Source organism: Vombatus ursinus, unplaced genomic scaffold, assembly GCF_900497805.2.
Source record: "Vombatus ursinus unplaced genomic scaffold, bare-nosed wombat genome assembly UNPS02014791.1, whole genome shotgun sequence".
NCBI lineage: Eukaryota > Metazoa > Chordata > Mammalia > Diprotodontia > Vombatidae > Vombatus > Vombatus ursinus.
The window spans coordinates 39,632,151-39,654,819 of record NW_020954569.1 but is presented as its reverse complement, the minus strand read 5'-3'; the positions used below and the strand labels follow the sequence as shown (position 1 = coordinate 39,654,819).

The window sequence follows — 22,669 nt, the reverse complement described above, 5'->3', positions numbered from 1 at the left end:
CTATAAACCTGTTCACCACCTGGTTCTAGGCAGAGCATACTGCCCTTGTCTGATGTCTGCTAATGCTTTGTGGCCTTTAGACACAGAAGTCTACGATTCAGCACATGCTGGAGATTACTCTGTATCAGTGTTTTCAAAGTGTTTTTCATTCATCCTATTCAACAAGCAGAGGAGTGGGCTACTGTGTGAATACAAAAGTCCAAGGAGTTTCAAGAGAACTGCCATGTGTACTTAAGTGCTTTAGATTTCCAAGATGATCCCAGTATTTACCCAACTTGAATAAGCAGTACATTGAATGGGAATGTTAAAATGTAATAAAATATTAAAGCTTCTCTATATGAAAAAAATTTAATTATTCTCTAATACTTCTGGATGGAGAATAGCAGGTAGTCAATATATGAATGAATGGATGGATGATTATATGTGTGTGTGTAATGTGTATATATGTATATATATATATATATTTTCACATACATACATATATACACACACATATATATAGTGTATATATATGTATATGTGTTTATATATATTCTGCAAGCTAAGATCGTATGTAAAAAATTGCCAATCTTTATAGGCCTCATTATTCATTTTAGTTTTAAGAGCAGGTCACCAAATTGAATCCAAGCATGAGAAAAGCAGTTTCAAAGTATTTCTTTCTTAAAACATAATCAAACTCACTCCAATGCTTTGATTTCAAACAGAAGTTAAAGTAAAAGTATTTCTAGCCTTAGTGGCTGCAGTAGATCTTGCCACTACCCTGGCTCACTATAAAGAATTTAAGGAGCTTTAGGTGTTTCAGAGTCATGCCATTTAATCATATTCTCTTAAAATAACCTTCTCTAGGAGATCCTTCCTAGCCAAAGCAGAAGTCAGATGTATTGCTGTTGATTTGCAGAGTCAAGCTAGAATGGTTTTAGTCATAGTTCAAATAAAAAATGGAAATACCTAAATTGCAGACTTGGACTTGCATTAGTCAAATCCCTGGATACTTGTGACATTGTTACTATAATGTAGGAAGCTGCTTTTGATGCTTATCCCTACAGCTGAACAAGTTGGAGAAACCACATTCCTGTTCAGAAAAGCCTGCTTTATTCTCCTCTCACAATGGTAAGGGAGCTATTAAGCAATTCCTGGTTTTATTCTGTAAGAGAATTTGTCCTAAAAGTGATTCCTTTTAAATCAGACTATCTTCCTTCCTTCCTTCTGTTTGAACTTATGAACAAGAGCGCCTTTGGGTTTCTACATGTGAGAGTAATTAGGATTAAGGAAATCTGATTCCTTTTAATTTTATACTGGACATATGGGTCCTGTGATCTCTAAAGGATGCACTGTTAAGTAGAGATTCATATGTATCAAACATGTAATATATATTATTCATGTATTTATTTGTGGCAAAGGAATAATTTGTTTTCTGTTGAAGGAATCTCATCAGACTTGATATTTCAACCAGCCCTCTTGTTGCTGAGGAAATTTAAACTCTGGCAAACATACATTTGGTCAAGGGGTTAAAATCTCCAAACACTTCCATTTTTTTTCAATGGTTTCAATTGTTTTGCAAAGAGCTTCCCAAGAAAATGGAGCTTATAAGTCAGAGAAGACAATATGTTGTCTATCAGATTCAGGAGCTCCTCTGGACTTCAAATGCTCTGAGTGTTGCTACACTTGGGAAAATAGCAATTAAATTAAATTCAACAAAAAATGTATTGAGTATCTATTATGTGTAAGGCTCTGTGATAACAATAAAATTCTGTAGTGTTTTAAAATTTACTATGTGATTTGTAAAAAAAAAAATCTGACTCACAAGAATCCTGTCATGTGAATACTGTTATCCCTGTTTTACTTGTTACACTCAATTTGATAAGCACTCAATTTCTTAAGCACCTACTTTGTTCCAAGCACTGTGCTGGGTGCTAGGGATATGAAGAAGTGAAGTATGCTTTGCTCTCTAGAAGTTTTAATTCCACTGGGATAAGAAAATAGGCTTAAAGAAATGTGACTTGCCCATGGTCACAAAAGTAATATATAGGAGAAGCAGAAATTGAACCCAGGTCTCTTCTAACTTCAAGTCCAATACTTAAAGGAAATATATTTGTGGAAAGAAATACATCTGGGAAGCTATAGGCAAACAACTTAAGCTTTAAAAACAGGCAATGGGAGGCACAGGTGAGAAGAGAAGGGCAGAGTATTTGATCCCTAGAACAAATAACTGACATTTCTATAATACTTGGAGGTTCACCAACTGCTTTACATCCATAATGTCATTTGAGCCTCACAGTGACTCTGTGAGGTAATAACCAAGGGTATTATTATCCCTCCTTTACAGAGGAGAAAACTGAAGCTTACAGAGACAAAGTGAATTACACATGGTCACCCGTCTAGTACCATTCCATTCCCCTACCCCCACCCCACCCTGCCCCAGACACACACACACACACACACACACACTCACACAGAGTATTTTAAACACACTTAGAATCTGACTAATAAAAGAACATCAATAATAAAAGGAAGAAGTATGGTAAGGAAAAGAACTTGGACAGATGATAGCTAATAGCTCACATTTATATAGTGCTTTAAAATATGTAAAAGTATTTTATAAATATTATCTCATTTAATTCTCACAAAAGCCCTGTAAGGTAGCTATTACTGTTATCCCCATTTTCCTGATGAGGAAACTGAGGCAGAAGTTAAATGATTTGCCCAGGACCCTACAGCTAGCAAATGTGTAAATATCTGAAGGAAGGATTTCAACTCAAGTCTTCCTGACTCCAAGTCCAGAACTCTCCCCACTGTATCATTTCTCTGCTTCAGTATCATATACCCTCTCCCCCCAGAAAGGGTGTATGGAATGGGAGGTCACTATGGTGCCACACTAGTCTTAGAAGTGCCATGTATCAGTCCCAGTCACCATCACAGTCAGCCCTACTCTTTTGTTAAGGAGCAGATTAAATATAATAAGTATCTTACCTCTGTTTTAGTGCCTGCTCCACCTCTCTAACCTCTCCCTCTACTCTGAATCGCTGCATAGTGCAGTGGTCCATCCACTTGGCTAGGGTACCATGGTTGGCCACACCAGAAAGATAAATTTTAGGATACAGGTGGCAGGATGAACAGTAGAGGAATGAATATGCATGATAACTTTAAAAAAAAAAGGCAATTAAATCCAGCTACTGGATCAGTTAAAACAAAACTTCAGGATGCTTGAGGGCAAAAAAAAAAAAAAAAAAAAAAGACAGACTTAGAGAAAGTAGAGGAAAAGAGGGGAAAAGAAAAAAAACCCAGAAAGAATGGATATGAGAAAGACGAAACTCAGGTGAGAAAGAAAGAAAAAAAAAGGTGAGAAATGGGACAATTTTAAACTCAGGTGATTCATGTAACCACTCCTCAGTTCTTACAACTTTCCTCCCTAGAGATTCGAAAGTGACCCTTCCTTGCGGTTTGTATTCTTCCAGAAATATCAGCAGCTCAGGATCAGAGTTGCTGCCAGAGATCTTAGCGTTCCTCTGAGTCCAACTCAAAAGCAGTTTGTGGCAGTTTAGTTTGAATGTATGTTTTCAAATCGGTTCTGACTAGTTCTGCCTCTTCTTTCTGCTCATCGCTGGCTGGGGCTAACCCACATCAGCTCCTCAGCAGCGCTTAGCCAGGATCAGAAGTTGCTGGGAGACAAGAGGTGATTCCATCACCTTTCTGTCCCCTTGAGGCCCGTGATGAGCTTGATCGATGTGTGTATACTAATGCTGGCTAAGGAAAAGGAGCCAGAGACACCTAAGCGGAATGCCTGCCTGGGAATAGCAGGGTGCATGTCCAACCCCCTACTCCCTGGCCCTTGCCACAGGTGCTGTGATTCTCAGTTGGCTGGGCAGGTCTGTCACTCAAGAGGAGCCAGCTACTGGCCAGGATTAGAAAGAGGAGCTGAGGAAAGGGAGGGGAGGAGTGGAGGCGACTGGGTGAATTGCTGTGGCTGCCGAAGTTCACATGGGACGGACTGGCAGAGTGAATCCTGCATCGGCAAACGGGTAGCACCCTCTGGCCTCCTTTCCTCTCATTCTGCAGCCAACCCATCGTCCTCTGCCACCCGCTCCTCGCTGTTGTCCCAGTGGGGGCTCTGGACCTACCTCCCAGCTCCTCCTGCTCCTCCTCCTGCCTGCCTCCCTCCTCCTCTTTCTCCCCGTCTCTCTTCCCTCCCCCTCCTCCTCTTCCCCCTCCTCTCCTGCAGCTCTGAGGGTTCCCAGCTAATGCTGCTGCTGCTGCTGCTGCCGCTGCCACCCCTCTTTCGGTGTGAAAGAACAATAATAACACTTACTGGCACCCGAGTTCAAGCCAGTGAAATAACCTTTTGCATTAGATGGTATTGAATTGTCTCTCTGGCAGATTTGCAAACGGTGCAGCTGTGGCAAGAATACTTTGCCCTAAAGACACTTCAAAGTTCAATTGGATGAATAACGCCATAATTCAATTTATCTGAAGCTCTAAGATATGAAGAAAGGGACTGTTTAGGTGTCTTAGTGGTGTATTTTTCGTCTTGTAGTAAGCGGTTTTAATTTAGAGGAAGGGCACTGGGGGGCTATCGCCATGACCTTAAGGAGCTGGGTTGTATTCTGGTTATTGCTGCTGTTTGAAATAGAATTAAAGGTAAGTTCTTTTCTGCCTACCTTTTATTTTTAGAGTTTCTGAATTAATTATTGAGACACGTCTTAATTTGGTGGGAGGGAGGCGAATGACAAATTACTCCCCACCCGCTGCCTTTTTTTTGTTCTTTATTTTGACTTGATCTCGTGAAGTGTTTGCAAATGTTTTCTAGCGTGCACCTGTGTGTGCTGTGGAAACAGCAGCTGGCGTTCTTGGAAGCCAAAACTTCCCGCATCCCTCGCTGCACTCAGAGTTAGCGGACTTGGTGGAAAACAGTGGTAAGTCAATAAGGTTTGGGATTCTAATCCTCGAAACTCAGCAGCTCATAAATTCTCTCGATACTTGGTTATATGGTACTGTAAGTGGTCATAATTGCAAGGAACACATCAAACCTTAATTAAAAAATACTTCTGTGCTTTCTTCTTATTTCCTCACAGCACAGCCCATAATTAGCTTATCGTTAGTATTTTTTTTTTTTTTTTTTTTTTTTACTGTATTGCCTTGTAAAACTGGAATGACTTTGCTTACCAGGGAAATAATGTCAAATGTTAGGAAAGGGGCATTCAAATGTGTTTGCTGGAGAAGGTGGGGGTGGGGGAACATGAAGCTTTAAGAAAGTGGTAGTAGCTCTCTTGGTTTCTAAGTCGGGGGGAAGGGTTATAATCTACTATAATTGATATCAGGCTACTACTTACGAAATTTAAAATTCCCCTTACTTATTTTGGATATCATAGCAATAGCCTAGAGAGTCAATTGCTGTTCAAAGTACCTGTCAAGTTTTTAAAGTGGATTTGGCTCAAGTCTATGATCTACTTTTTTTTTTTCCTGTGGAAACACTGAAACTTGAAATTATATGCTAAAAATGTAAAACCAATTGATGTTATTTGACTTCATAAGAAATAATAATTCAGAGTAAAAAACATCCTTTTTTTTTTTAAAAAAAGTGTTGTTTTAAGCATTACTAAAGGTGTTTTGATAGTATGGCATTCAAATTTGTTGAGTATGTATCCCTTCATCCTGAAAACAGACATAGGGATGCAGGTAGAAGGAGATGCTCTTTTTATTGAGCTTATTTCTTAAAATTTGTCATTAGCATATAAATAATATAAATAATATAGATATTTACTACAGGTTCTCAATAGCTTTTAAAATAAGACCTGAGTTTGAGGACAATAAACCTCAGAGTTATGAGATGATTAAAAGAATTAACTGAGTTTGAGAATTCCTGAGCACAAGAGCATGGCAATAAAAATAAACATGAGCAGTTATTATGTACATGAAATATTTAAATATTGACCTACTTAGTTCAGAATGCTGTAGTAAAATCCCCAAAACAAAAGAAAGGAAAATGCTGAGATTTGCACCACTGTAGATGAGATCCACTAGAGGGCGCTAAATGTAAACATTACAAAGTGATTGGTAAATACATTTTTAGTGTTGGTAGAGCAAGGTTATCTCTATTTATAGATTTTCCCCCTTTTTCCTGAGATTTCCTTGAGACTTTTCCATTACTTCACTTCAGATCATGCAATGCAGTCTGTTTAATTATTTTTACATGAAATAAAGCTTTTGAGAGTACTAAAATACCTTATCTGCAAATTGGTGTTCCTTTGCCTCCCCCCCCCAAAAAAAACACTTATTTTTTTTTAATAAATCAAAAGTCAGCTTGGTAATATGTGACCCCATATCCTTTTGTGAAATTTAATAGTAATCAAACACTCAGAGAATAATTTCAGACAACAATAAGTAGAAGGCAAGCTATGTGAGAAGATTTAGAGTTCAGCTTTGGACCTGGGTTTGAATCTTGCCTCTCCAACTCACAATCTGTGTGACCTTGGCTAAGTCATTTCACTTTTGTAGGCTTTTTTTTGTCTGTAAAATAAAAGGCCTGGTCTGAATGTCCTCTAAAGATACTGTCTGTGGAATCAGAGGGACTGAATTCAAATCTCCTCTCTGCTACTTACTACCTGTGTGACCTAGGGCAAATTCCTAATCTACCTTCCTGGGCCTCACTTTCTTCAGCTGTGAAATGAGAGGTTTGAGACTAGATAACACCTGAGGAAGCTTGGAAGCTGAATCTTTAGTTACATTAACTCCAAATTCTGATCTTCTTCTGGGTGCATTTGCATGAACACAATTTTCTTTGAGTTTTTTTTTGTTTGTTTTGTTTTTAATACCAGCAAAAGTATATTTGAGGTAATTTGTATTCATGTTATCAAGCACATGTACATTTACGATGACTGGTGCTTACAGTTTTTGGAATGAAGTAAAACAAAACAGGTATCATGACAATGATACCTATCATAACAACACCTAGCAAGCTAATTAAAATGGGCTTCTGTTAGCTACAGTGAAATGACATAAAAGTAAAGGTGGATCATAATATAAAACTAGCATTTTTAAAGTGCTTTTAGTTTTGCAATAATGCACTTTATGCATTAATTCATTTGATCAGTGTAAATCCTTCACACTGCTGGAAAAACAACTCAGTGTACCTACCCTACCTACTAATGATCCTTTTAAGTGTCATTTATAGTACAGAGGATCACATACCCATCATCATCATGATGTCTAAAAGTACGTAGAATGTTAGTGTTGGTCAGCAAACCATTGAGTATGGGGCATCTAATTTAAATGTTGGACTTAAAAATCATAGAAAATATTGCTATTTCCTATTTTAAGTGATTGGCATAAGTACAAAACAGAGGGAAAGGAAATCAACATCTTTTCATGGAAGCAGAAATAGTTTTATACCTTGAGAAGCCAAGTTTATTTTCAGTGAACAACACCAATTATATTATCATTTGATATATTTTGTCATTGACTAATACTCAGTAGTAGGAGACTTGAAACCTCTTCTATTAATTTTCATTCATAATCAAAATAATGTTAATCCAAGCAAAAACAAAGAAACAAAATTTTCAACTATTGAAAAACTTTTATTCATTTTATTTCATTGCTTAATTTTTAATTTCAAGCTAACTGTAGAATACTATTATGGGTAAGGTAGACTCAAAGAAATGATTTACAGTAATTTTAGAACTCTTATTTACTTGACTCTAGAGATAATGAGTATGAAAAGAGTATGCACAAATATCATGGACATATAGGGTTGGAAATCAACATACGATTTAGCTTGGCATATGGTATGCCATGACTTGATAAGACAGAACATTTGTCTGCTTGTTTTTGCAACAAAACTGAGCTCAAGTAAGACTGAGCAGTCCAAGGTACTGATGTGAGTCACCATTGGGAGAATTTTCTTCTTACAAAAGTTGTGCATAAGTTCTCAGTTTAAGATAGCCTAAAAAATAGCAAGTTTTAATGACATTTGAAAACTCTGGCTAAAGTTTTTTATGATTAAGACTTCTTTTGAAAATGTATTTGAGTTATTTGTAAAATTGCACTGATTAAAATGGGTATGGCAACTTTACTTTCCATAGAACGATAAATAAATAAATTGAATCTGTAGATGTTAGCTTTTCCAAAACTATCTGTATATCATCTAATAGGTATGTTTGACAGGGAAGATTCCCGTTAGTCTAAATTGGTTCCTAGAGGTAGATGTCTTATCTTGCCACGTTTCTTCTATCTCCTTTTCTAACAAGGCATGCATCTTGTTAGTATTACAATATCAGAAGATGTGTAGCAGTAAGATTAATCACTTGTTAAAGATTGAGGCATTATTTTTGGAAAAGGGACATATTTCTACAAAGAAGCAAAAAAGGGTACAGCCTCAAAGAGTATGGCTCACATTATTTCATCTGATGGCTTTTGACATTTTTTTACTCATTCATTCATTTTTGGTGGGAAGAGTTATTACCTTTGAATGTGTTCGATGAAAACTGCTAAATCACTCATTTTGAACAATTCATCTTCACTTCTGTAATGGCTACAGCTGAATTGATAACATTACAAGGCCAGTGAGTTGGAAACAGGCACATTGGAAAGGAGGGAGGAAAGTGTAAAAATGACCAAACCAGCCAACTGTCTTTGTCCCCTTTAGTGCAGAGCAAAGGGTCCAGGATGAAAGTGAGCATGAATCAATTGTGAGTGATTCACATTAGGGAAAACATCCATTAAATATAGCGATAATGTATTGGTAGTGTTCTCACTTTCCTCCCTTTAGATATTCAAGATTTAGTATTGTTTAGTGAAAACCTATCACTTCTCCATGTTCTTGCAAAAAAATGTGTTGACTATTAACTAACTTTATATTGCTTTTCTCACTCCATACACAATAAAAAGAACTTTGTAATCAGTTCCCATTTTTCTGTAATCTAAACTGTTAATCAATAAAATTATAACTGTGTCCTTTCATAGGAAAGTTAGAACTAGTATACAGAAATATTCTGAGTAGTTTTTAAGCATGCTTATAGTTTCATCATTCTATTCAGTGATTTTTCAGTCTGAGTTGGAAGGGAACTCAGAAGTCATGTATTCCAACTCATGCATGAACCAATCATTCCCTGTATGGTATCCCCAGGACACTTGTCCTCGACAAGTAGGCATTCAAGCCTCCACTGAATACTCACTGTAGTAACAACGCTATTAATAATATTAACAACAATGACAAAAAATAAATAAGATTTTAAATGAGGAAGACTTGAACTCAAGTATTCTCTTTGGCACATACTGGCTGCATGACCCTGGGGAAGTCATTTAACTCCTCAGGACATAAAATAACTCTCTAAGACTCTAATTTAAGTTGCAAAGAAGGTGTGGCCTGCATTGGTGTAAGGTTCTCACTGAAAGATTCCTATGCCAATAAATTCATAGGCCCCCATCCCAAATCCATGCTGTTATTAATGCTAATAAACTACAAACTTATGAAAATAGTCCATTCTATCTCTGAATAGCTCTATTGGTTTGGAAGTTTTTCCATACATTGAATTGAGCTCTGTCTCTTTGTTATTTTTTACCGATGGTTCTTAGTTCTGTCCTGTGTAACCAAGCAGAAAAAGTTTAATCCTCTTACATGACAATTTTTAAAATATTTCAGAGGCAATGTAGTATAGATTGCTAGACTTAAAGTCTAGAAAGACAAGGGGTCAAATTCTTATTTGACTTATTCCTTAACCTCCTTCAGCTTCCATTTCCTCATCTGTAAAATGGGGTTAAAAAGAGGTTTAAAATTGTGCTTAGAGCACTTATCTCACAGAGTAGTTGCGAGGCTTAAATGAGACAATATGTATGACATGTTTTACAAGTCTTAAATAAATACCCATATATATCATATACACATATATCATCTTATATTTTTCCATGTTATTACTATTATTGAATATGGCTATAATGTTCCCCTTAATCTTCTGCAGGTTAAAACTTCACTTGTTTACCATAACTGAATGTTCACTAGCTTATCAATGTCACTCAAATGGGGTACCCAGAACTGGACAATAGACCAAATATAGTCTGATTAAGACAGAGTACAATAAAACTATTACCTTTCTCTTTTTGGGGTACTTCCAATCGCTTTTGGGGAGTACCCAGATAGGGTTATCATGATGCTGAGATTCATGTTGAGCTTAGAATCTACTAAAACACCCAGTTATTTTTCAGAAAAAAAAATGTCTTCCCTCTCCCAATTTATAAATCTGATTTTTTGAATCCAAGTGTAAGACTTTACATTTATTTTTATTAAATGTTGTGTTACTGGAGTTGGCCTTTCTCTTTTTATTCAACCTGTCAAAATGTATTCAAATGTGCTATTTTAATGGCTAGTGAGGTGGTGCAGTGGATAGAATGTACTGGACATGGAGTCAGGAAGACTCATCTTCCAGAGTTCAAATCTGGCCTCAGATACTTATGAGCTGTGGGACCCTGGGCATGTCACTTAATCCTGTTTGCCTCAGTTTCCTCATCTGTAAAATGAGGTGGAGAAGAAAATTGCCAACCATTCCAATATCTTTGCCAAGAAAGCCCCAAATGGAGTCATAAAGAGTCAGACATTACTGCAAAGAAAATGACTGAACAACATTGTAATGGCTGAATTTAATTTCATAAAGCTTTTGTAACTTAATATTTTGTTTCTTTGGTTCTGCATGGCCATTGGTGCCTGCCAAAAGCTAGTGCTTCCCCTACCCATAGAGTCTTCAAAACATCTAGCCACTTTATAGTTTCTGACTTTAGGGACAAGGATAAACCTACCACCTTCCTTCCTTCCCTCCTTCTTACCTTCCTTCTTTTCTTTCTTCCCACCTTCCCTTTTTTCCTCCTTTTCTCCTTTTCTTCCTTCGTCCCTTCCTTCCTTCCTTTAGAAACTTTTAAAAAAAAAACTTTATATTAAGTGCTGGAAGTGATGAAATTTCCTTTTGACATAGCTCCTATCCCTCCTAGGGTGCAAAGAAGAATAACACATAAACATGGGCAATTTGAACAACTTTGTAGTGACTTAGGTTGAGGGGAAGGGGGAACAGTGTGGGGGGGGGGGAATGAGATGGAGAGGAGTGGAGCAAGGAAGGCTTAATGAAAGTGGAGGTATTTCAAGCAGAGAGAACAAGTTGAACCATATTGTTGAGTTAGAAATATGCATGACTTTCAGAGAGAATGATTGAACTTGGCTAGAAATAACATGTGCAGAAGGATAATATGAGCTATGATTAGAGGAATAAAATGAAGTTTACTTAAAGTCTTGAATGCCAGACAAAAGAGTTTGAATGTAGTAATCAAAGGGAAGATGTTAAAGATTTTGAATAAAGGAGTGATGTGATCAGATCTCCACATTAAAAAATAATAATCTGATTGTAGGTGTATGAAGAATAGTTAAATAGGGCATAGGGAGTGGAGGTGGGGACCTATTAGGAGGTCATTGAAATCTTCTTGAATGGTATTACTGAAGACCTCTAATAGGATTGTGGCAATGGAAATAGGAGGGAATAGATGTAAGATTTATCATGAAGTTGAATTTAATAAGACTTTACAACTTATGTATGATTAGTGAGTGAGAGAAAAGAAGCAAAAGTAACCTTAGAGTTTCAAACAACGTTGGTGAATGGTGGAGCCCATAGGCTGTTATTGGTTTCTACCTCAGCTAGTTCCATATAAGAGGTGTGTGCTAGCATCTTCCATCTGCTCTCAAATGTCTAAGGATCTTAGGGCTCTGGACCATCTACTTGGATGTTTAGCCATTTGCTTTGCTCAGCTTGCTGGTCTCTATCTGACTACTCTATGAATCACTGCTTAGCTTTGCCCTTATTCTGGTAGTTGTGGCTTAACTGCCTTTTTCTAACGTTGTTCTGACCTTCTATTCCTTTACATCTCCATATTTCCAAATTTCACTAAAATGTGGCTTTACCATGGTGAAGCCTCATCCTCTCCCACTCTCTTCAAACCTGTCTACAGAGGAAAAGTTTGCCTATTCATTATTCCATAGTATGTGTGTGTTCAGTTGTTTTTCAGTTGTGTCTGACTCTTTGTGACCCCATTTGGGGTTTTCTTGGCAGAAATACTAGCATGATTTGCCATTTCCTTCTTCAGCTCATTTTACAATGAGGAAACTGAAAATAAAAAAAAAAATACAATGAGGGAACTGAGGCCAACAGGGTTAAGTGACTTGCCCAGGTCACATAGCTAGTTACAGTTTGAGACTGGATTTGAACTCCCCAAGACGAGTCCTCCTGACTTCAGGCCCAGCACTCTATGTACTTTGGCATCACCTAGCTGCCCTTTCCATAGTATAAACCACTAGTTTTCAATCGAGGTGAGCACAGGAACACGTTGATGGATAAGTACAGAAAGGCTACCTGGTTTAGTGGACAGATGACTGGATCCAGAGTAGAGAAAATCTGGGTTTGAGTATGTTAGTAGCAAAAAGTGTTATCGTGAATTCCATGAAGCCATTGTTTGAACCAGGAAGAACTTTTATTAATGACATGGCCAGACCAGGTGTTCCCCATGTGGACACATAGGTGTCAGATATACAACTTTTTATTCCTTACTCCCGATTGGAATTTCCCTCCCGTTTCCCATTGACTCAGTGCTATAGAGCATACAGCCTATCCGAAGTACCTAATTTCCTCATGTGTGTCTCTGCCCCTAATTACATCTTCTACTCCCCACAATTTGGCGACTCAGGCCTGCATCCACTTTTGCCTTTATTTGGGAGCACCCCTTTTGATGTTAATCTATACCTAACCTCAGAACCAATTTTCTGGCAGTTAGTCTATTCACCCACCAATAGTATTTTCTTATTCTAATTTATGGCTTCCTTTGTCCAACTTCCACCTAACCCTTAGATTGCATTTTAGGTTTAGGGTGACTTTTGTGGAAATGAAAACTAGCTATTTCTCACAGAATACTAATCCTATCACTTACTGGCTGGATAACTGTAGATAAGTCACTTAACCACTCAATATCTTAATCTGTAAAATGGAGATAATAATATCAACTACCTCATAAAGGGGAGTGAGGATCAAATGAAATGACACATGTAAAACACTTTACAAAATTTAAAGCTATACATAAATGTGAGCTATTATCATAATATTTGTTCATCTTGCCTGTATGATGTCTGAGCTCAGAAAAGAGCTATTCAAATTCTTTGAAAATTCTGAGACATTTGAATCACAGTATAATGGGCATGCCTCAACTGGAGCACCTTAATTGTGTTGAGAAGGTGGCTCTATCTCTGGCCTAATACTTGTTGAAAAGAAACAAAAAGAGCCAGGAATTAAGAAATTGCCTTAACCATGGGCATTTTAACCAAGGCTGATTATTTCAGGCTGAAACTATATAAGAGAGTCAATTATTGTTTTTTGTGTGTCTGTGTATGTGAATGCATGTAGGTGTGTGCATGAATGTGTTTCAAAGCAAAGAGATCGACTATAGGAAAAATCTGTTAGGTTAACAAAGGGTTCTTCTCTCAACACAATCCAACCCCTGAACAACTTTACAAGGATGCAAAAACAGTCTACAACTGGGCGCCAGTGAATCAAGTTCCCCATTTTAGGCAAAGTGAGGTCAGATTTTCTGATCTTGCACATATTAATGCTTTAGATAATAAATAAAGATTTAGATTTTAAATATTCTATGATCTACAGCATTTGGAGATGTCATACATTTCCCTATTGCTCTGAGTGAAAGCAGATGTGTAGATGGACAAAAACAATTTTTCTAATTAGTTCTCCCTTTTTTTGCACTTTTAAGTGAAAGGTCATTTCAGATCTTTAGGCTGACCTGAGAATAACAAAACTTTCTTATTCCATGATGTTAGATTATTTAAAATACCTTCCGACCCTCCAGTATTACTTCATTGACTCAGGGATTTGGATTCAATTAAAATATGAAATGTTAATTCAGAAAATAATTAAAGAAAAAACTGACTCATGATTGTCAGGTTGTCAATCTCACTATAATATTAATGATACAGCTTTCATCTGTTTCTTTTTGCTGGAATTCTATTCAAAGTCAGACATTTAAAAGGGCTTGGAGCAAATCGTAGTCTGGTGTCATACCATAAATGCATGATGATGATGATGAAGATGATGAAGGAGGATGAGGAGAAGGAATTATTATTTGTGGGCTTTGTATTAATCCCTCTAAAATACCTTAGGACAAATTGTTAAAATATACAGGAGTATTTCATCAGAACCCAGGAAGAGGCTGTATCAGGGAGACAGAGAACATACAACCTGGCACTGGGTGGGAGGAGGGTCTATTGTGTTAATAGTGCAAAAATTTAGGATCATTGATTTAGAAATTAAATGGAGCATTCTCATTTGATAATGCCCAATAACTGATGACCAGAAAAATATGATCATGTTTTAAATGATGTTTACAAGTCAGAGTACACTGACAGTTACAATGAAGTATATTGTGTTTTTTTTTTCCCCTAGGGTGTTAGAAAAAGGTCCTTTAGCCTTTGATTTGCAAAATAATTTACACAGCTATGGTAGCAGGTTCCTTTCTATGCATATTGTCAGAGACATAGAAGAACTAAAGGCAAACTAATAATGTGGCACTTTTTCAAGTTAGCAAGCTCTAGGGCTGCGGTCAGGTGATTTTCAGCCATTTCCATCAGACTATCTATAGCTTCAGCAAAATACCATAACCTCTGCTTGTTATACAAAATCTTTAGATTCAAAATGTTTTAAGTACCCACCCCTACCTCTTTCAAATATACACACATACAAAGCTATAGTTTCTAGTTGCTGTTCTTTAATATCCTTGTATAAGAAATCAAATGGATCTGTTATTTCATCTATTTAAACATCCCTTGCCATGATGCAGATTGCAACCTACTTATGCCAACACATCCTATGCAACTCTGTTCATTCCACTCTGTCCTCCACAAAGTTTTCCATTGGGTGACTGCAATTTTGGCAAAGACTTTCCTTATGTTCTCATATCACAGAAAGACCAATGGAGCATTCTGGGTGGGTTTTCAATCTATTTTTCCTTGCCTTCACCTCATAGCCAGCCTATGGTCTTTTTTCTATCATAATATTTCCCTGATAATATCGCATCCTCCCATTCTTTATTTTTCATTCATTCATCTCCTTATTGGATACACGTTTCAGCCTCCTCATACTCATCATGAGCTCTTTGTGTGAATCCATTTTCATTTCTTTAGGGATGTTCTGTTCCATGTCTTGCAGTCATATAACACCACAGGTAGAATGTTGGTATTTAAAAGATGGACCTTCATTTTGGGGAGAAGTTTGTGGTCATTAAAAGAGCATAGCAATTTCCTGAAGACAATCCAGTCCACCCTCCTCCCACTTGCTATTCTCATTAATAACCAAAAATAGTCTTTAAAATGTTATTGGATCTGAGCTCTTGTAAGATCCCTTGTGATTTCAGCCTTAGATCTTGGTGCAGATGGCAGAAAATTCAAATGTCATCTTAAAGGTTTTCTAAGTGATTTATCTAGATACATGATAGGCTAAAAAAATTGTAAGTAATATGAAGAAGGACATTGAAAGACTCAGTGAAGCATGCTGTGCAATTTGATCAGAGAGGCAAAGGAAACATTTTCAATAGGAGGCTAACAAATTGTTTTGAATAGGAACTGATATATCAAACAAGGATGTCATAAATTGTAAAAAAAAAAAGTAAATGCAAAAATTATGTGTTAAATGGTGTTATTTTCAGGATGGGATAACTCTTGATTTAAAAACCAACTTTCTTAAATACAATGAACATTCAAATATAAAATAGACTAATAAATGAATAAGAGGAAACCAATGTTTCATAAAAATTAAGATATGTTATATACTGAACAGAAGCCAGATTTACAATGCAGAAAAATTAGGACATTTCTATTTTCATGAAGCTTCACTATTTTTCCTTCTTTTCAAATAAGACCAGAGTCCTTTACTACCTTTGGTCACAGAACATTACTATAGATCATACAGATAATTTTGAGGGACATTTTAATACTTTTGTATATCTATCTATTAAATATACACATATACCAATATTTGCTATGTATTTATAAAATATAATATATCAGTACATGTATATGTGTGTGCATATTATATACACATGAAATTTAGATACGTGTATATATGTTATATATATACATATTCTATTTTGTTTAAAGAAATAGCATGATATATAGGTTAGAGATTTTGTTGTTCACTTGTTTTTCAGTCATGTCTGACTCTTTGTGACCCCACTTGGGGTTTTCTTGGCAAAGATACTGAAATGGTTTGCCATTTCCTGCTCCAGCTCATTATACAGATGAGGAAACTGAGGTAAACTGGGTTATGTGACTTGCCCACAGTCACACAGCTAATAAATGTCTGAGGATGGATCTGAGCTCAGGTCTTCCTGACTCCAGCAGCCCTAGTACATTGTCTACTGCACCACCTAGCTGACCTGTAGGTTCCTGAACTGGTCCTGATATCAAGAAGTTCATATTCATTGTGTGGAAGTGTGGAATGACCATAGGAAAATTATCTTAATCTTAGTGTTCAGTCAGTTCTCTAAGTCTATAAATTGCATAATAGTTTTTAATCAGCAATGGTAGGGGAAATTTCCCCATCAGGAGTTCCACACAGGTCCAATTCATAAATTATTTGTTTACTGTGTAGTTCAGATTAAGATATCCTACACATGCTCTTTTTTAAGTATACCTCATTTAGTCATAAAAAATTTAAATACTCATCTACAACATCACTATTTCTTTTGCTTGATTGAACTCTGTTGTTTTCTGTTATTTGGCCTACAGAATATGAAATTGTATCAGCTTATGAAATACATCCAAATGGAGAATATATGACACATGAAATTATGCACCATCAAAGGAGAAAGAGGTCACCTTCTCATCTAGGAACTGATTCTCTTCACCTTCGGCTGCATGGATTTGGACATGACTTTCACATGGATCTTAAAACTTCTGACAGCCTAATAGCTCCTGGATTTATGGTACAAACGTTAGGAAAGAAAGGCACTAAATCAGTACATACTTTCCCACCAGAGGAATTCTGCTTTTATCAAGGCTCCTTACGATCCCACCAGAACTCATCAGTAGCGCTTTCAACATGTAAAGGTTTGGTAAGTCCAAATCTTACCAGTTATATGCATGGAGTGATTTAAAGCAAGATTCCCAGTAACTATATGAGCATATTTACAACAGAAAGGAAACCGAAGTGTAGTCATGATTATGATACATGTCTTTACAAAAGTGAGGTGAAAGTCACCAGAGAATATTTGTTTAATGTTTGAAACATATTGAATAGCTTAAAAAGTTATATTCCAAAATTCTGGGCAGAAATGATAATAATGACCCTATTTTTGTTGTTTTAGTCTGGATTATTAGTGGGGAATGAAGTTGCCTTATGAAGCCTTAATAGGTCTTGCTAATATCAACGGTCAGATACATATAGCCATGGTTAATTTGTTGCAAACTTTAGATAGAAGATGTCTTACTATAATCTTCTGATTTATAAGGCAATCCAGAGGAATGACTTCATAGCAATTAAAGCATTTAATGCAGTAGGAAAAGTGTGGGATCTAAAGTGAGAGGACCAGGGTTCAAGTATCTGTTTCATTATTTAGTACTTGTGTGACCTTTGATAAACCATTTGAACTTTCTTGGCTTATATTTCCCAATTGGTTAGAATGGGGAGTTAAACTATTATAGTTATAATGCTTAAAATATTATCTTATTTGACCCTTTTAGCAACCCTGTAAGTGGGTGCTACTATTATGCCCATTTTACAAGATGATGAAATTGAAGCAGACAGAGATTAAGTGACTTACCCAGGATCACCCAATTGGCAAGTATCAAAGGTTGGATTTGAACTCCAATCCTGGTTCCAAGCCCAGCATGCTACAAACTGTGCACTGTGCTCATAATTTGATTACTCAGAAGGTCCCTTCTGTTCTAAATCTGTACTTTATAGGTTTGCTATACTGAGCATTCCACATGCTGCCTGTCCTACTTCAAATTTGTATATAAGATGATATATGTAGAGCTAGCAGGGGACCTTGGAGGACTTCAAGTCTAACTTCTTCATTTTATAGGTGCAGGAACTAAGATGATGAGAGATTAAATGACTTGGAAAAAATTCATAGCAGACCTAGGATTTGACCCAAGTCCTTTGATGTCAAATATAGTACTGCTGCTACTGTACAATGTTACTTCTATTCTTCCTATGAGCCTAATCTCTGTGCCTATAAGAAAAATCCAATACCCCAATAGTCAATTTATATCACAATTGTGAAGTGAACTCAATTCAATTCTGCACATTTTAAGCACCTACTTGGTGCATAGGATTGTGCTGGGCTCTGTGTTATTGTTGGACTAATGCCTTTCCCCTTTTTGTTACTCTAGCAGGATAGTATCAGCTCTATTTGGGGAGGTTACAAGAAGGGGAAAGAATACATTTTGCCAAAAGTAGAATTGATTTGAACCTCCTGGGTTGGGGGTTCAAACCAAACTTGAAAACTTGATAGTCTTTTACTTTTGGCAAAAATACAACTTCCTTTTTATAGGGAAAGAGCTTGATAGATGAGAAATTTCTTGGACTGAATGTCTAACCAAATGTTTCTGAAAATATCAATGAGCCAAGTGTGAATAATAAGAAACATAAGATAAAATATTACCTTTGAGTTCACTCAACTTTAAACATCAAAGGAGAAATGTGTTGTCAAAACACTTTAGTGATTTTGCTGATCTTAAAATAATTGGCAAACAGTCTTTCAAACATTCTCTGCATCCTGAAAATTCTATAAGGCTATAAGCCTTGATCTATTTCCCCCATTTGGAATGATTAAATTCAGGCAGATCACATGTATAAAGTCTTTGCATATATGCTTGCTGAAAATCCAACAGTCAGTGACCATTAAGAGTTGACTGCAAAATATGCTGAGATTTACAACCTATTAGCTACTGAAGAGAATACAAAAAGATGAGATTCTGCCTTCTAGTGCTATATAAGGCAGGTTGGTGGTATAGTGCATAGAGTGCCCATCTTCAAGTTCAGAAGAGCTAGATTCAAAACCTGCCTCAAACACTCACTAGCTATATGATTCTGCTTGATCCCTGAGCTACTTTAATTTCTCCCAGACTCAGTTTCTTCAGCTGTAAAATAGGAGAAAGAATAGTACCTATGTCTCAGAGTTGTAAAGACTCTCTCTCTCTCTCTCTCTCTCTTTTTCTCTTTCTCTTTATATATATATATATATACATATATATACACACATATTATATATATATGCACCTTGCAAACTTTAAATGCTGTGTAAACATTGGTTATAAATTATCATCATCATTATTGTCATTGTTATTATTATTTTCTGGTGTATGTGATGGCATTATAAATGTTCTACTTTGAAAAGTACATACATTAAGAGACTGCCAGGGTAAGATGATAGTTATTGGAAATGTTTGTTATGCATCAAGGCAATTTGGCAGATTTCTTCCCCACAGTTTCAAAAAAAATAGGTGATCCCTTAACTAACTGGGGCCCAAACCACACAGAAAGTTGTAAGTCAGTGCATGAAAGAAAAGTATCTCATATGCAGCTTCTTTCAACAAAGTCTCCCTACTAGAAACAGAAGTCACCTGTGGGGCAAGGAGATCTTCCTTTAATGTCAGCACTCCTTAATAGTGGATTTGCTTTTGGGGACCAGCAAAAGTTCTCATTCAGCATCAGGAGTATAAACTCATTAGGAACCACAGCTCTTGGTGAGCCAAGGCTACTCTGAACAGCAGCACCATGTTGTTAAGCCACTGGCCGGGTTGTCAGCCCTTATAAGTGAGGCCAGGATGGCAGAGAGCTTGGCTTTCTTGCTTGCTTTGATCCTGGTGGGAGTTAACAGTGACTGGTTAAAAGAGTAACTGTACATCTACATGAAAGACAAGGAAGTGAAAAATAGAAAAGAAAAAAACTCTTAGACAATAAACACTGTGACTTTACATCATGACCTCTTGGGTATCCTACTCATTAATCTTACAAATATTTCACTTCCAGCTCCACTGGTATTTTGTCTGCTCTATGGTCAGTATAAACATGACATAATCTAGAGGGATGATCTTGAGGTTACGGGGCAATTGTCAAAAGATGTGAAGAGCCAGAGGAACCAAGATTTTTTTTTCTTCCTTTATTCCTTAAAGAGGGAGGATATAAGAAAAAATGCCATAAAAATATTGAAGCATAACATTTCAAAGCTAGATCCTGGCTTTATTCCAATTCTTGATTAATGATAAATTTTAACACTAATATTTCTAATTCATTATGGTATGGGTAAAAAAAAATTAATGCACCAATGCCCTAGACCATAGTGACTTTTTCTTACCTTTGTTATATCAAGTTTTGGGCCAAGTTACTTTGGAGTGAACCTCTGTATGCAAGTATTTGTATATATCAAAGAGAAACCAAATAGACTAGCTAAAAGAGTTTAAAAAATCTCCAGTGCTCTGATTTGATAATGTTAGGCAAAAGAGGTGAGTGTTAAATCATGTTTCTCAGGTCAACCCATATATAACTTAGTAGAAAAGAATATCTCATGGATGACTCATAGGATGATTAATATAGGGCAATAGACCTCAGAGGTTCAATAGTCTCCAGATTTTGGGGATCACATGCCCCTATCAGTAAAGAAAAAAATAAACTACTTCCTAAATGTGTGTATTATTTACAAATCCATATATATATGTATATATATATACACACACACACTATTGTACTAATAATTATGTACATTATAAAATTTAAATTACCAATATAAATCCAAAAAATGAGATAATGATGAAATAATACTCTCTCATAAAGTCAATGTGGAGCCACCAGAGGTTTTGAGTAGTGAAGTGAAATGGTTAGACCTGCAATTTAGGAAAATTACATTTGTAGCTGTGTGTCAATCAAATTAGAGAAGGTTAGAGATATGAGGGAAGAAAACCAGTGAAGAGGTTATTACAGTCCTCTAGGCAAATGAAGATGAGAACCTGAGCTAGGGTGGAGGCTGAGTAAATAGAAGGGGAATGTATGCAAGAGATGTGTCAGAGATAGAAACAACAAAATTTGCCAATTATTGACTAAGTGGGGTAAGGGAGGGTAACAGACATATTATGACCCTGGGTTACTGGAAAGATGGTTCCCTCGACAGAAATAGGGAAATTTGGAACAGTGATAGGTTTGGAAGGGAAAGCTAAGGTACTGAGATCTGAGACATATATAGATTACAACCTATCCAGGACAACTTATCTTGTGTGACTCATTCTATCTCATCCCAAATGAAGAAAGCAGTGGAAGTCTTAATGAACATTTCCTTTTTTTTTTCCCTCTCAGGCAATTGGGGTTAAGTGACTTGCCCAGGTTCACACAATTAGTAAACGTCTGAGGTCAAATTTGAAGTCAGGTCCTCCTGATTCCAGGGTAGGTGCTCTGTTCACTGTGCCACGTAGCTGCCCAATGGTCACTTCCCTGAAACACAGAACATGCCCCTCTGTGCAGTTATGCAGGTCATGGGGAAGAGACATGTTGAGAGGAGGAAGTGATTTCCCAATAGTACTATATAGTAGTTAGACTATATAACTATATAGTAGTTAGATTGTAAATAGACTGAAACACAGAAAGGAAGTGAGGGAGACAAATTAGAACTTTCCCATGGAGGGATAGGATAGCATACATTATTGGGACAAAAGAGTAGGTGGGTTGTATTGGACATAGTCCCCGTGATCAACTACTTCTCTATTTGTTCAAAATTGTTTTGTTCTTTTCAAACACGTTTTTCCACTGTTTCCTTGTTTCTGTGGACCAAACGGTCAGGCCAAAGCCCTCACTTCTGAAAATGCTGCTCTAGTCCAACCTATTCATTTGCATGCAGATAAGGCAAATGATGCCTAGAAGGGTTTAGTGATTCCCTCAAGCCAACATCTTTAATAAACAGAGATGGGATTTGGACCCAGTTCCCCTGAATCTAAATTCTTCACATTTTCCACAGTATGTGCTGCTTCTCCTTGGATTAGAAAACATTCTATTTCTTTTTCATCCACATTCCATTAGTAACGGGAAATATTTAATTTTTCAGGATCAATGCATAATGCATGAGAAACTTGTTCTAATAAAATCTTATTCAGCCAATAATGAATTATTCAAAAAAGTGCAAAAGTGAAATAACTCAACACAAACCTGCTGATGGTTTCTAAGTATTTTTCTCCTCCTGGTTCTACGAACTTTAATGATTTAAATTTTAACATATGTGTATATGTGTATAAGTATATATATATATATATATATATATATATATAAAAAACATATATTTATATTATTGATGTCCTTTGTTTACATGTTGTCTGAATTTTCCACTTTATCTCTATTATTCCCTCCCCCAGAAAGTCATTCCTAATAACAAAAAATTTTTAAAAGAGAGAATGAAGAAGAGAAAAAATAGCAATATTGATAAACATATTGAAATATGTTTATTGAATATGCTATTATTGAAATAATAGCACAGGCAATGGACTTCTACCACTACTGCAAAGTAGTGACCAGAGGTCTCTTCTATCTTCTATTTCAGGCCAAACTTATTCTTTATAAGTTTTCATGAGTCATTGTCAGTTGTTTGTGGTTGTTTCTTTCAT

The 22,669-nt window shown here is 36.4% G+C and overlaps 1 protein-coding gene across 1 annotated transcript in view; it reads left to right on the top strand.

The window, feature by feature from the left end:
* Window positions 1-4,575: 4,575 nt before the first annotated feature.
* ADAMTS16 (ADAM metallopeptidase with thrombospondin type 1 motif 16) overlaps window positions 4,576-22,669 on the top strand; it is a 239,429-nt gene continuing 221,335 nt past the window's right edge. The window contains exons 1-3 of the mRNA XM_027869000.1: window positions 4,576-4,635; window positions 4,805-4,910; window positions 16,808-17,133. Coding sequence (XP_027724801.1) covers window positions 4,576-4,635; window positions 4,805-4,910; window positions 16,808-17,133 — 492 coding nt within the window. The remainder of the gene's footprint in view (window positions 4,636-4,804; window positions 4,911-16,807; window positions 17,134-22,669) is intronic.